Source organism: Solanum verrucosum, unplaced genomic scaffold (assembly GCF_900185275.1).
Source record: "Solanum verrucosum unplaced genomic scaffold, falcon-dt-bn FXZP01000128.1, whole genome shotgun sequence".
Lineage (NCBI taxonomy): Eukaryota > Viridiplantae > Streptophyta > Magnoliopsida > Solanales > Solanaceae > Solanum > Solanum verrucosum.
The window spans coordinates 2614657-2631145 of NW_026020327.1; the positions used below are offsets into that span (position 1 = coordinate 2614657).

The 16489-nt window shown below is 29.8% G+C and overlaps 1 protein-coding gene across 1 annotated transcript; it reads right to left on the reverse strand.

Moving 5' to 3' along the window:
• Nucleotides 1-7740: 7740 nt before the first annotated feature.
• LOC125835754 (transcription repressor OFP13) lies at nt 7741-8478 on the reverse strand. Its single transcript, XM_049514849.1, has one exon. It carries the CDS (start codon nt 8464-8466, stop codon nt 7741-7743), a length of 726 nt encoding a protein of 241 aa, XP_049370806.1. The 5' UTR covers nt 8467-8478.
• Between the last annotated feature and the right edge of the window lie 8011 nt (nt 8479-16489).

A 16489-nucleotide genomic window follows, 5' to 3' on the forward strand; every position in this document is an offset into this window, starting at 1 on the left:
GATTTTAGAACTAGCATTTGTTCAACTGATACTTATGCCTTGCTTGATTCTAGTGTAACGCCTGGTGTGCGAACAAAGTAGATTTGGAAGCTACGTATAAGGTGTAGGATCTCCTAATGGTGTGAGGTTTGTTACGAGTATCTTTAGGCTGATTTAGCCCAACACTATTTGATATTTTTCTTGCATGGGTATGTGGAAGGATATGTTTCCAGATTGATCATGATTGGCGGATTCAGGATTTAGAATTAGTCTATTCTGACTTAGACAACGGATTCAGCCAAATCTGATGTGTCTACTCTAGATTGGCCATTGTTTGTGAATACAAATATGTTTGGCAAGCAGCACAAGTTGTGCTTGCAGGAGAGGATGCTTCCTTTGTTGTATTACACCCTTAATCCTCCATTCATTTTTAGCACATTGCATGCTTCCTTGTGTTTACTCTATTAGCCTAATCATGTAGTTGTACATTACATGTAGGGGTGGCAAAATCAAACTCAATTCGTCCAACCCGTTCAAGATAACCTGCCCATTCATTACCTCAATTCATTTCGATTCAAGTCATTTCAACTCATTAAAAATTGAGTTGATATGTAACCTGAATTGGCTCATGAGAAATTTTGTCAAAATATTTTTAAAAAACTTTTTTTTTCAATTGAATATGTTATATATAGTCATAATAAAGAAAAACAAAATTTATTAGGTACTAAAATAGTTTAAAAGAACAAATAAAACAAATAAGTTTAGTAAAAATTGGGTTGGGTCGGGTCGGGTCTTGACCTGTTATATAATCCATTACCTAATCCGTTTTGACCTAAGCAAATATGGGTTGGGTTTTGACCCGATTGTTGTATTAACCCTTTATGACCCTCCCAATTTTGACCCAACCTGTTCAATTGCCACCCCTAATTACATGTTTCCTTGTGTTTACCCTTATCAGGCTAATCATGTAGTTGTACATTGCATGTTCCTAATTCTTTCATAGGCAAAAGGATTTTAAAAAACCTTTGTTCACAAGAGTACTTGTTAGAGACGGGGTCAAAATTTGAAGTTTATGAGTTTGAGATTCTAGTCCTTTTAAGTTATTGAGTTCTACATCAATAATTTGTATATATTCAATTGACCTGTTTACGACACGTACTTCATTTGGACCAAAACTATTGCATTTAGCCAAACCACCCTAGCTTCGCCATTTGACCCCACCTCTCCCCCATTCATCGCCAAAAACCTTTTTCTTTACTTTTTTAAATACATGCAATACTTGATTTTGATATGTTATACTTGAACAAAGGGTCTATCTTCACAAGAGAGGGGTAAGACTGCGTACACGTAACTTCCTTCCCATACCTCACTTGTGATGAGATTACACTGTTTAAATGCAATACTTGAGTTTGATATGTTTGTTTCAATTGAACCGAGGGCCTGTCGAAAACCTCTCTATCTTCACAGGGTAAGGAGTAAAGTTGCATACACACTATCCTTTTTAAACTCCACTCGTGAAATTACATTGAGTATATCGTTGTTACTCCTTTAAAATGCAATATTGACAGACTACAGTAGAAAGCAGGTGGTCGGATTGCACTTGTTTTGAACAAATAGATGATGAGTGATGGTGATGTAACAGCAAAAACAATTGAATGAAAAAAAAAATACTTTGATCATTTGTTGTTTGTCAGTTTATAATAGTGACCTCATTTCAGTATATACTTCAGTATTCTCTTACATGCATGTGCTAAGATTGTATACAAACTATTCATCATCATAAAAGCACTGTTGTCATAATTCCATTTTTTCATCATGAAATGGTCAAATAACTTTTTTATGTTTTTTTCCTTTACAATACAACACTGTTTTGAGGAGTTCTTGCATCTTGTTCTTTTTTGCTAATAATTCTTTTACTGTTTATCCTTTTATAAACACATGGGGTAGGATTCAGAGGTTCAAAGATTATAGACAAATTAGGTCAATATCACGATCAGGTGGAATACCTGGTAAATTTGTAGGACACACATCGTAAAAGTCTCTCACTACTGATTATTGGCATCGACTCATATAATAGGAGTCTACGAATTAATTGCTCGTTTGACCATGGATAAGTTTTACCTTTTTTTCGTTTTTGGAATTTCATTTATGGAAAACTGTTTGGACATAGAATTGTAGTGGAGTAAATAATTTTTTTTACTGTTTATCCTTTTATAAACACATGGGATAGGATTCAGAGGTTCAAAGATTATAGACAAATTAGGTCAATATCACAATCAGGTGGAATACCTAGTAAATTTGTAGGTAACATATCGTAAAAGTCTCTCACTACTGATTATTGGCATCGACTCATATAATAGGAGTCTACGAATTAAGTGCTCGTTTGACCATGGATAAGTTTTACCTTTTTTCATTTTTAGAATTTCATTTATGGAAAACTGTTTGGACGTAGAATTGTAGTGGAGTAATAATTTTTTTTATAGCGTATCCTTTTATAAACACATGGGATAGGATTCAGAGGTTCAAAGATTATCGACAAATTACATCAATACCATGATCAGGTGGAATACCTGGTAAATTTGTAGGTAACACATCATAAAAGTCTCTCACTACTGGTTATTGGCATCGACTCATATAATATGAGTCTACAAATTAAGTGCTCGTTTGACCATGGATAAGTTTTACCTTTTTTTCGTTTTTGGAATTCATTTATGGAAAACTGTTTGGACGTAGAATTGTAGTGGAGTAATAATTTTTTTTACTGTTTATCCTTTTATAAATACATGGGGTAGGATTCAGAGGTTCAAAGATTATAGACAAATTAGGTCAATATCACGATCAGGTGGAATACCTGGTAAGTTTATAGGTAACACATCGTAAAAGTCTCTCACTACTGGTTATTGGCATCGACTCATTTAATAGGAGCCTACGAATTAAGTGCTCGTTTGACCATGGATAAGTTTTACTTTTTTTCGTTTTTGGAATTTCATTTATGGAAAACTGTTTGGACGTAGAATCGTAGTGGAGTAATAATTTTTTTTTACTGTTTATCCTTTTATAAACACATGTGGTAGGATTCAGAGGTTCAAAGATTATAGACGAATTAGGTCAATATCACGATCAGGTGGAATACTTGGTAAATTTGTAGGTAACACATCGTAAAAGTCTCACTACTGGTTATTAGTATCGACTCATATAATAGGAGTCTACGAATTAATTGCTCGTTTGACCATGGATAAGTTTTACCTTTTTTTCGTTTTTGGAATTTCATTTATGGAAAACTGTTTGGACGTAGAATTGTAGTGGAGTAATAATTTTTTTACTGTTTATCCTTTTATAAACACATGGGGTAGGATTCAGAAGTTCAAAGACTATAGACAAATTAGGTCAATATCACGATCAGGTGGAATACCTGGTAAATTTGTAGGTAACACATCGTAAAAGTCTCTCACTACTGGTTATTTACATCGACTCATTTAATAGGAGTCTACAAATTAAGTGCTCGTTTGACCATGGATAAGTTTTACCTTTTTTTCGTTTTTGAAATTTCATTTATGGAAAACTGTTTGGACGTAGAATTGTAGTGGAGTAATAATTTTTTTACTGTTTATCCTTTTATAAACACATGGGGTAGGATTCAGAGGTTCAAAGATTATATACAAATTAGGTCAATATCACGATTAGGCGCATACCTGGTAAATTTGTAGGTAACACATCGTAAAAGTCTCTCACTACTGGTTATTGGCATCGACTCATATAATAGGAGTCTACGAATTAAGTGCTCGTTTGACATGGATAAGTTTTACCTTTTTTTCGTTTTTAGTATTTCATTTATGGAAAATTGTTTGGACGTAGAATTGTAGTGGAGTAATAATTTTTTTACTGTTTATTCTTTTATAAACACATGGGATAGGATTCAGAGGTTCAAAGATTATAGACAAATTAGGTCAATATCATGATCAGGTGGAATACCTAGTAAATTTGTAGGTAACACATCGTAAAAGTCTCTCACTACTAGTTATTGGCATCGACTCATATAATAGGAGTCTACGAATTAAGTGCTCGTTTGACCATGGATAAGTTTTACCTTTTTTTCATTTTTGAAATTTCATTTATGGAAAATTGTTTGGACGTAGAATTGTAGTGGAGTAATAATATTTGAAATTCAACATGTTGTGGGATGTATTTTGAGTGCCTTTTTGTATGGAAATTACATGTGTTTTCCCCTTATATTTTGTTTAAGTTTACTTTTCATCCTCAAAGTTGAGCTTAGTTATGATATTAGTCCCATCGTTTTTCACATTGAGTAAATTCAACCTCCAATCAATATTAACTTGTGCAAACATAGTTCCTCCAATGGGGAAGGGCAAGCAAGAATGAGAATAGTGAAAATTGAACTCATACTTATTGTATTGGAAACTCTCATTAGTATTAGTAGATCATATATTGATGTCCTCCGAGGACGTGATTATAGATAAGAAGGTATAAAAATCACAAAGTAGTATAGAAGGACACTAAATAGTTGTGTGGTAGTTGGGAGCACTGTCTTTGTGTTACTAGCTTTATTCATGTATGTTCTTTTGTTATTTGTTATCTTTGGTTGTTTATTGTGTTTTGGCTATCACACTATTTTACTATTTCACTTTTATTATTGTTCCTAGTATGTTAAGTATGTATTACTATCATGTTTTCTTCAATACTGTCATATTCCATTCTTTAATACTTCTTCTGCTCCTAATTACTAGTCTATTTTTGAATTGACACACCTGTTAAAAAAATAACGATTGACATAGTAAGTTTATCATTTTAATCATATTAATTATGAATTGGATGAATTAAAAATTTAAAATTTTCAAGAAGTTTTAGCTTTTTCAAAATTAATTAATTGAGGGCATAATAGGTAAGAAAAATTGTCCTTTTTTGATTCATCAAAATGGACAAGTAAAAAGGGACAAGTAAAAAAAGAAAATTAGACAAGTAATTAGAGACGAAGGAAATAATAATTATTTTAATTGTTACACTTGAGTCAAGACCTTTCGAAAATAATATCTCTATCTCCACGAGATCCAAGGTGATGAAATAGGAAACCTAAATTAGTATGGCACAAAATACATGCAAGACAATTGATTGGTGATCCATATGTCTTTTCTTGGGAAAGAAACTTTGACTTTTACTAATTCATGTTTTGACAGGGAAGAGAAGTAAGAGATTCATACTTCAAACATTCTCAATTATTTAATGAAGTTTATACACTATCGAAATATGTAAAAGATATTTATAGAAATACATAATTCATTTTGAAAAATAACAAAATCGCTTCAAATGACTTTAATTATTTTTTAAAGACGATTATTTTTAATAGTTTGAAATTGAAGAAATTCGATAATTAATTCACGTTGTGGAAGGTCAAATTGAGTGTAAACAGATAACTTTCAATGAGAAGTTAGATTAGTAATTAATCTTGAAAATAAAATAGAACACGTGTTATGACTGTGATAACTCTATGCTTTCATAATGCTTAATTTACATGCACCTTAGTTAATTTTACGAGATACTTACTATTTCTTATCAACACAAATACACAATAACTATATTTATCAAAACTTAAATATATAAAAGAAATTATTTAAAAAAATTGTCCATACAAAAAAGTAAATCTGAAATCTTGTAATTCTCAATTCACCTAGTTGATCACTAGGTAGGTCACACCCTTGGATCATGTTACTTGTACACAAATTTCAGCATCTCCCTTTGAATCTCATGCAAGATTCATGCCTAACTCCTAATTAAAGTCAAAGAATATGGTCCAAAAATAAATAAATAGTGGGCACATAGTTGAACAAGACATTATATTGTGTGAGCTACTAAATGGTGAATGAGTGGATGGTCCTAATTAATATAACACCTATAAATTTTAATCCTTTTTATCCAGGCTGTATGTAGATGCATATAGAAAACTACTTCTAACTAATGTTTATAGAGACAATATTCTCATTCACACCACATGATCTTCTAACTACCCTTTTTTAAAATCATAAAGATGTTTTTGACACAAATTCCTATCAATGAACACATGGTTCTTTTTTTATTTTTAATAATATACTCTTTCCGTTTCAAATTATTTATTTATTTATTTCTTTATACGCTACTTAAGAATATTAATTATGAGGATTCTTTTATTTTAACCTAATTTGTATCTAAATTATAATTTCTCTTCATTAAACATTTACTCAATTTATGGGTCATTTTCATTGATGAGTAAGCAATTGCAAAAGTCACCTTGCCAAGAAATGAGTAGAAATCTAAATAGACGCCTACAAATAAATTAGACATAATACATAAATATACCCTTTAATTTGACTTCAGCTGATATTTATATCCTTCAATTTTGGGCGTGCACAAATAAACACTTGAACTTGTATAAAATTGAACAAATAAACACATATGATCTATGTGATATAATACACATAGGATGACATGTAGGATGCCACATAGGACACAAAATTGCCATGTAGGACATCTAGCAGGATGCATGTTTAACTGTCTACTTGTGTACATCCAAAGTTAGAAGACATAATTATCCGTTGAGACCAAGTTAAAAGACATATTTATGTATTATGCAAATAAATTAAATTAACAACTTCAAGAAGTAATAGTACCTCATAATCAAGAACTTTGTAGTTTTCAAGAAAAATTATACTACCAAAAGAAAAATGAGGAAAAATTAATTAATTTTATCTTAAACTTTAAAATCGATAAAATAATTAAATTAAAATAAATCTTTTTTTTCAGAAAAAAGTGTCAGATAGTTTTAAATAGATGGAGCATCTACATTGTCTACCTATTGTGCTTCATTTAATGTTGCCAAACATTGTCTTAAACCCATGAAAAAGGCAGAATGACAGTGTTTGTTGGTATGTCAAATTCAAAAGGATGGTACTTTTAATCATGGTAAGGTACAATAACATTATATCAAAAATAATTTTTAGCAATAATTAATTAATAGTAATAGTTTAATGATCTATAAATGTTCTTAAAGTCTGCAACGACATTCGATTCATTGATAATTAACTAATGACGAATTTTTTTTTAACACTTTTTATTAATGTACATATTTATTACCACTAAAACTATGTTTTTTTATAATATGATATTATGCAAGGACATCACTCTAATGAAAATGTAGGCATTATTTTTGGTCCTGTGGCACCGCTCTGCTCTTGGAAATTGAGAGCCACTTGGAATGAGGAGATTAGTGATACTGTTACGTATTATATTGAAACAGAGTGGATAAAATGAAAATTAGTATTCGGTGTTTTGTGTAATAAAAATGTGTCATCAAACTTTAAAGGGAAATTATATAAAAGGTTGATCAGATCATCTATGTTACGTTGTATGGAGCGAAGTATTGATCAACTAATCAAGAACTCGCATGCTCAGAAAATGAGGGTAACGAAAATAAGAACATTAAGATGAATGCATGAACATAGTAAGAGAGATATGATCAGGAACGAAGTTATTCAAGACAAGGTGTGAGTGACCTCCATAATGAACAAGATAAGAGAGGTCTCGAAGATAGATGATTAGACAAGACATGACGTAGTTTGCTGAACACATGACCCTAAATAAGTAGATATGAAGATCGAAAAATAGTACAAAATGTTAGCAGGTAGTGAAGCGTTGTCTAGTTGCGTTATCAACATTGTTATTATTACCCTCCTACCATAATATACATAAATATTACAATTTTCCTAGTTAACACTACCCTCCTTTTTGTTGCTCCTCAATCTCCTTGTTTCCTAGTGAAGATAAAGGAGAAGAAGGGGCAGAAAAAGAAGAAGCAGCAGAAGAATAACAAGTAATTGAATCACAATTAGAAGGTGAAAATCCAATAAGCAAATCCACAAAAGCACCAATAATAAAACCATGATTAATTTTCCCATTCATCTTCAAATACCATCCTAATAATTCTTGTAAAGATTCCCAATCTTTAATCTCATGTGTATCCACCATTTCCTCCATTGATTTCTTAAAATCCAAATATGGATCCTCTGATTCCAATGCCAATGCCACACTTTCCTTAAATGGCAATTCTTCATCATCATCTTCTTGAATTTCTTTTAATTTCTCCTGATTCTGATTCTGATTCTGATTACGATCTTCTAAGATTAATGAGCTAGTACAATTTGGCTCAAAAAACAGTCTTTCAGAGCGAACCCCTTTAATGATTAACTCCATTAATGGTTCCCCTGTTTCTTCAGACTCTGTTGAAAAACTTGCTGATTCTGAGGAATTTGTGAACCAAGATTCTGGTGTTGTTTCGATTTCAACAACCCCATGATGATGATGATCAGTGTTTGAAGGGTCTAAAAAGATTGAATTTATAGTCTTGAAAATGCTGTTGTCGTTGTTTGCTCTAAAAGATTGAGTCTTGGAATGAGTACAAGAAGGCCATTGCCATGAACCAAGATTCATTTTCTTGCCCATAAAAAAATGGTATTTTTTCAAGAATCTAACTTTTTAGGATTTCAAAAAGTTGTGATTTTTTCAAGAATCCAACTTTTTGGGATACAAAAAAGTAGTGATTTTTTTTCTTCAAGAATTCCAACTTTTTGGGGTTGTTTCTAATGGTGTTTGGGATAAAAAAAAAAAGTTGTAATTTTTTTTTTCAAGAATTCCAAGTTTTTGGGGTTGTTTCTAATGGTTTTTGGGATACAAAGAATATTTTTGGGTAGTCTGTAAATTCTAGTGATTTCAAAAAGTTTGTGACTTTTTTTTGGTTGGTATTAATGGTGATAATAAAAAGGAATAGGGAGATATAAAGAGAGAGAGGTGAGAGGAAGGTGGAGAGGAAATGCGAGAGTGGTGGGTAGGTTTATTTCATGTGTGTTATTTAATTGTATTTATGTTTATTTTTAAATAAGAATTTAATGGATTTAATAAATGCACTATCACGAAGAAATGAACATAGCAATAGTGCAATTGATTGGAACTGAAAATTATATAACAAAAAAAAATCAAAATAATATTTATCCGGTTTCTGAATAAGTGATGTTTTTAACTTGGACACACTCCTTAAGAAATTACTCATTTCAAGAAATTGAAAAGTGTTTTTATCAACTTACGCTTAATAAATACTTGAAAAAAATATAAAAGAAAAGAGAGATAGGTCAAAAAAGAACTGAGAGATATGATCAGACGACATGACTTATCTGCAACTTACTAAACACATTATTCTAGATAGGAAAATTCGGATGTCGAGTATTAAGATAGCATCACTACTTTTTTTATGGAGAAGCATGGAACTAGCCTCCTTTTCTCATCTTCTCCTTATTTAGTAGTCTTAGCTTGATATTTACATAATATTATTTTCTTCAATTGTTACTCTTTATTCCGTCAATTATCTTATTTATCTTACTATTATGTTGTTGTTATTTTTTCTTTTAATCTTATCATGATTACATTTCTTTTAATTAAGAGATTACCAAAAATAACTTTGTTGTTCCTCAAAAATAAGGATAAAATATATGTATATCCTACCTGTTCAGACTTATTAAATTAAGTGGATATATTATTATTACTCATATTCTTTTTAAGAGGTTTGCATAAGAGAAATGTTACAATTACTTTTTTTAATCATCAAGTCTGCTTAGCCAACAAAATGCAGCCACATAATAATTAATGTCTTAATCTAATCATTGACAATTTCTTATAATAATGTTAGCTACAGAATTTCATGATAAGATATGTTCCTTCAAGCTACATCATGTATGTAATAAAAATAATAATACAAATAGATTTTTAATATCTATTTTTCTAATTTAATTTTGGTCGTTTGTACTTTCTAAGAACCAACATTTGCTTAATTCATTTGTCTTTATCAAACATTTAGGGTCATTTTACTTTTGTCATGCATAATCTAGATTTGTTTCTCTAATACATTTTCTTGTACTAGAGGCCATCAATTTAATTTAATTTTTGGAATTTTCAAAAAATTCACGATCACTATTTTTTTAGTGTGTATTGATATATCATTTTCATACATATCTCACAAATCATATAGGAGATGTAAGCTATTTTAGGCAAAATTGGTGTGACTAGCTTAACTGAAAAGACATTCATAGAGGAATCGATCTATAACCTCCTTTATGAAATACAACCTACTGCACCGACTCATGTCACCCGCTTAGGGATAAAAGCCATCAATTTAGTTACTACTAAATATAGTAATTTTCTAAGATGAAAAGTAGCATATTGGATTGCTAGAAGCTATAGGTTGGCTCTTTATTTTGTTTTATAGGTTGTTTTAATACATCTATATGCTAAAATGAGTTTAAGCTCTACCCATTGTTTATGTAAACTTTAAATTATATTCATTATACAATTAAGGTGATAAATAATTTGCTAGTCATGATTTCTCACCCATTATCAGATTGATAAAAACAATTTCATTAGAAAAAAAATTCAAAATATGTACTTCTATGATTGATATTATGTCGATGAGGCTCACCTAGCTAGGTTAAGGTAGGAAAGGGCATAACTTATGAGGGAGGATAGGCAGACATCATGTGAGTTCTTTATAATTGATATAATACATAGATAGAAAACTTTGAATCTGAATTGGCAACTAAACACTTTAACTTTGAATATACATATCTAGATACCTCGACTCGTCTCTATTAAAATAATTGATGAACACTTTAACTTATAAAATGGTCATCTAGACATGACCTCTAAAGTTTATGTGATGTAACATCAGAATAATCGGGGCGGATCCAACATACATTTAGGGGGTTCACCGGTGAACCCCCTTCAGCGGAAAATATTACTAGTTATACATTGTTAATTTTTTTTTATGTATATATAATAGATGTCGAACCCCCTTTGATTAGTTCATGTGTTTACTTCTTCAGATTTTGAACCCCTTATTAAAAATTTCAATTTCGCCACTACATCAAATATCCACAAGACACAGTAAAAATGAAATAGAATTTTTAATTTTCAATTTTCATCAAGATACGGTATCTAGATCATGTACGTTCTCAAAACTGAAGTACTTATTTATCAGCTTAAAGTCACAACACAAATTCTAATACATCAACATAATTAAAGAATTCAGAAATTCAGAGAAAGGGACATCAAATGTTGATATTCAAAATTATATAGGATAGTTATAATAGTATAATTTGCTTCTACTTTTTATCTTTCCATTTATTTGCAATGAATTTACTTTTATTTCTCTGCAATGCCATAATTCACCGCCGCTACTAATTTATGTTGCAGCTTTTTCTCTTTTTTCAAAAATATAAAGTAGTCAACATGTAGTACAACCAATTAAATAACTACGATACTTCAAATAATGAAGTGACACTTCAAAGTTTAAATTTCCGTAAATTTAGACATAGAAGCTTAAATTTTTTTAAAATAATTATATATTAAAAAGAATATAAAAATATTATAAAATGTGATAATTAACAATTTAGAAATAATTAAAAGGTATATAAAGTAGTTTTAATCAAAGAAAAAATTGATTGACTTTTAATATTCCAAATGTCTTGTATAAATCAGAACGGAGGAAATATTAATTACATCATTTTTATTTCTAACTATATCCCACATTGATGGGTAAAACGTTCCATAATAAAAGCAAGTTTGTATCCAAGAGGATTCAAACTCGAAATTTCTGGTTAAAATTAAAAAAGTACTTATCACTTCACGACAATCCTTTTTTAGTTATGTGTCCATTTAGAGAAGGAGCTGCTCTCATAATAAATATGAGTTTTTATTTTGTGAATTTAAAATTCTGGGCCAAGTTTTTTTAAAAAAATTTAGAATTGAAATTCTAGCTTCTAGGTAAATTTTGGATTAAAAATTTTAAATTGAAGTTTTGTTCAGAATATCATAAATAAATATAATTTTCAAATCATAACTTCAAATGTAAAGTCCAAACACCTACTTAATAGACATTCCACATATCTAAACAATAAGAGATAAATAACTTCTTGGTCTTTTTTTAAACGCCAACTATTTTAGAATAAATTCATCTATTCGCCAAAACAACATTTAAAATAAGACGCAAGGAATAATTTTGAATTTATTAAAAGATCATAATCTCCAAAGCACTCATAATTTATATTAATATATACTATACATAATTCATATATATACTTCTGTTAATATACTTATATATTTAACTTGTGAATATAATTATTTTGATCGATCAAATATATAACGTGCACCTCGAATTATGAACTCTCAATGAAAAAGCAAACCATATATAGAGCAATAATTTAACAAGTGTGCATGTTTTAGGACAAATCACTATCAAATTTGTCCACATCATATACTATATTTTGAGGGTACATGAGTACTAAAAATACTCATAATATATTACTCTCTTCTGTGTTTCAATTTGTTTGTTCTATTTTTTTTCAATTTATTTGAAAAGAATATTCTTTTTTTTTTGGACAATTCTCTAATTTTATTTTTTCTCATGATATATTTAAGATGACGACAAATTAAAAAATATTTTTATTCTACATATCTTTAGTAAAGGCACTTGAATATAGATTAAAAAAAATATTTAAAAAAAGGCAAACAATTATCATCTTCCTATTCATTCTACAAAAATATTTTTAAAAAAGTCATTTTTTTAAATATCGTGTCAAATCAAAACTGGACAAACCATTATTTTCTTCCTATTTATTGTGTAAATACCATTAGAAAAGGCACTTGAATATACTACTCATATAAACAAATGCATATATAAATGAATAAAGACAAGAGTATATATATACTGTAGCAAATAAAGAGAAACATTGCATGTAAATGAATAAAGAAGAGAAACATTGCATGTAAATGAATAAAGACGAGAGTATATATACTGTAGCAAATAAAGAGAAACATCTTTGAACAAATAATTGCACACACAAAAACTCACACATTCAATATTTTCATTTTTCTGTTAAAAACTTGGCTTAATACATAGTCAATAATTTGTGAGTAAATTTTATTTAAACATGATTTGAATTACAATTTATTTTAGTTGAGCATCTAAACACGTGATACAGTGTTTCTATTAGATACTTTCAATTTAAATTTTGAAAAATAAATTGTGTATATTCACAAGTACTGTATATATTATGTAAATAAGCTAACTATTTGAAATATGTTATTTTCTTTAATTATATGCAACAAAACATTAGGCTTATTTCAATTGAAGTCGATACGTATAACTAAAAAAATGGCATATTTATCGTGATTATCTTAACTACCTAACAGGCTCTTGAGAAGACACAATTTTTTTTGTCAAAATTTGAATTCAAGGTTTCTAATAGAAATGCGTAATCATGTTCTTAGCTAAAATAAGTAATATACCATTCAATTGTTTAAATAAAATTTATTGAGAAACTTAAAAGGTTGTCTATCTATTAAGCCAAAAAAATATTTGAAGTGTAGCCTAAAGAAAGACAAGAAGAAGAGGTCATCATTATGAGCTATATATATTCATGCATGCATGCATGCAATATAATAATGATTAAACTCTGATAAAAGGCTGTCATATATATAATTGAAGAAATTGGACTATATATAGCCTAATAATAGTGAATCAATAATTTTCTTGCTACCTACTTAACATAGAGGCTATCTCTTTTAACTTGTGGACAAAACACATGTGTTCTACCTCCACCTCTATATAATTTCTCAAGAGGAAGAATTTATAATGTTTCAAATTATTCTTTAAAAAAATATTTTTTGTAATTATTTTATCAAATAAGCGAGATTTAATATAGATAAAATATTTATAGTGTTATTAATATTTATCAAATAAAAACGCAGTAGAAGCAATTTCAAGGAAGTGAAACTAAGACAGGAAACTCCCCATTTTTTTTACTTTTAAGTAAGTAAGACCATGTCCTCTTCCCTTTCGACATCAAGATAATTGACGAAGGTGTTGCTTTGAACATTTTCGCTGAAGTCGAAAAGATAAACATCTATCTGGTATACCAGCAATCCTTCTATGTGGATTCCTTTTTTTACTCTCAACCATTTTCGAGAAGAGAACATGCTCAAGGTTCTATATATTTTTTATTCAATTCATTCCTATTCTTTTTGTTTTCCATTTCGGATTTCCTTTCCTCTCCAAGATAATCGATCGCCTTCTAGCATTCTTTTTGAGACTAATTAAAAATAAAAGTGTGTCGATCATATAATTAACTAGGATAGAGAGTAGTTTTAAATCCACAATAACATATCTGATATAAAACCACAAATAAAGTTATGAAAAGGCAAAGGAACTCGGATCGTATCTTTACATTAGAAAATAGAAAGATTGTATCCAATAAATCCACGGATCAAAGATATTTAATACTCCCTTCGTCCCAATTTATTATGTGGCACTTTTCGGATAACAAGATTCAAACAAGTCTATATTTGACAGTAAATTTTTCATACATCTTTTAAATATTTTAAATTGTCAATTATTATGATTTATAGTACTTTTTACGTAGTTTATAAATATATAAATTTCATTTCAAAAAAATTGAAAATTTCATGCATAAATTGCCGGTCAAAATTAAACTGTTTGACTCTCGAAAAATGAAAAGTGCACATAAATTGGGATAGAGGAAATAACGTTTTTATTGCTCTTGTTGTACCTATGGGTGTGGGGTGGGGTGGGGTGCGGAGGGCGGGGGGGACATATCATCATGCTAAACAAATGAAAAATAACTCCATAGGATATAACACATTAATACACATGCCACATCCTCTTGTTATCATGATAAATCTTTTGAAAGTACAAGTTCAAGAATTATATATATCCAACTAATCAAGTACAAAGTTCCAACAACATTAAGCTATTTTATTAATCTAGTCTCAATTACTTTTAAATTATCAAGAAATTTCTTGTGATACTTCCCTCGTGTGATTAATTAGAAAATTTTGTTTAGGAATATTGAGATTCTTATCTTCATAATCTTAATTTATTTATTTTTTAAAAAATATTTTCTCAAGTGGCAAAAATGCATGTATATGAACTGTTTTGTCCCATCTCTACCACTCCTCATGACTAGCAGGGTGGGGTACATAATGATATATTGACCTTAATTCTATGATTGGAGTTCAATTATGTATACCTTTAATTTGCTCTAATTGTTCTCATAATTACTTTCAATTAATTAAAATGATAAATTTTGATTATAGTCTTTGTGATAACTGACTAAGCACATTTAACTTTCAATTAATTGAGATGTAGGGTGTGTTTGGTATGAAGGAAAACATTTTCCGGAAAATGTTTTTCAATTTTCTCATGTTTGGTTGGGTTAAATATTTTGGAAAATGTTTTCCAAATCAACTCATTTTCCTCAAATTTAAGGAAAATGACTTCCCTTCAAAACTTAAGGAAAACATTTTCCAAAACTTTCTTCCAACTTCAAATTACAATTACTTTTTGTTAAAAAAATCAATTTATTTTGTCTCTACCCTCAAACCATCCCCCCAACCAACCCCCCAAAAAAATAATAATTAAGTTTGTTTTTAAAAAATATTTTCAATTTCAAAATTTCATTTTTTCACCCTATCTTGACCCCCCCCCCTCACGCACCTCCTACCCAGCCCCCCACCCACCCCACCCCTACCAGCACCCCCCCCCCACAAAAAAAATTTAAGTTTATTTTTAAAAAATATTTTCAACTTCAAAATTTCATTTTTTCACCCTACCCTTGACCCCCCCCCCCCCACCCACTTCCTACCCAGCCCCCCACCCCCGACCCCAAAAAAAATATTTTAAGTTTGTTTTTAAAAATATTTTCAATTTCAAAATTTCATTTTTTCACCCCTACCCTCGACCCCCACCCCACCCCCCCACCCCCCCAAAAAAAAAAATTTAAGTTTGTTTTTAAAAAATATTTTCAATTTCAAAATTTCATTGTTTTCACCCCTACCTCGAACCCCCACCCACCCCCTACCACCCCCCACCACGACCACCCCAAAAATAATTTTAATTTTGTTTTTAAAAAATATTTTCAACTTCAAAATTTTATTTTTTCACCCCAACCCTCGACCCCCCTCCACCCACCCCCTACCAGCCCCCATCCCCCCAAAAAATATTTAAATTTGTTTTTAAAAAATATTTTCAACTTCAAAATTTCAAATTTTCACCCCTACCCTCGACCCACCCCCCCACCCCCCAAAAAAAAAATTTAATTTGTTTTTAAAAAATATTTTCAATTTCAAACATTATTTTCTACCCTAGTAAAAAAAAAAGATATTTCTCAAAAAAAAAATCATTCATAAATCAAACACTAAAAATCTTTTCCGGAAAATATTTTCTACTCACCAACCAAATATGAGAAAATAAGTCAAAAATCAACTTATTTTCTAGAAAAACATTTTCTAGGAAAACATTTTCCTTCCTACCAAACACACCCGTAGTGTACTTTTGATCCATTTAATTTACCCGTGAATAATCACAAATTTGATGAATTAATATAAATCCTTCCATCACTTA

Excerpts from the sequence above, each read along its gene's own strand:
- LOC125835754 (XM_049514849.1), bottom strand. The coding sequence starts at position 8,466 with ATGGGCAAGAAAATGAATCTTGGTTCATGGCAATGGCCTTCTTGTACT.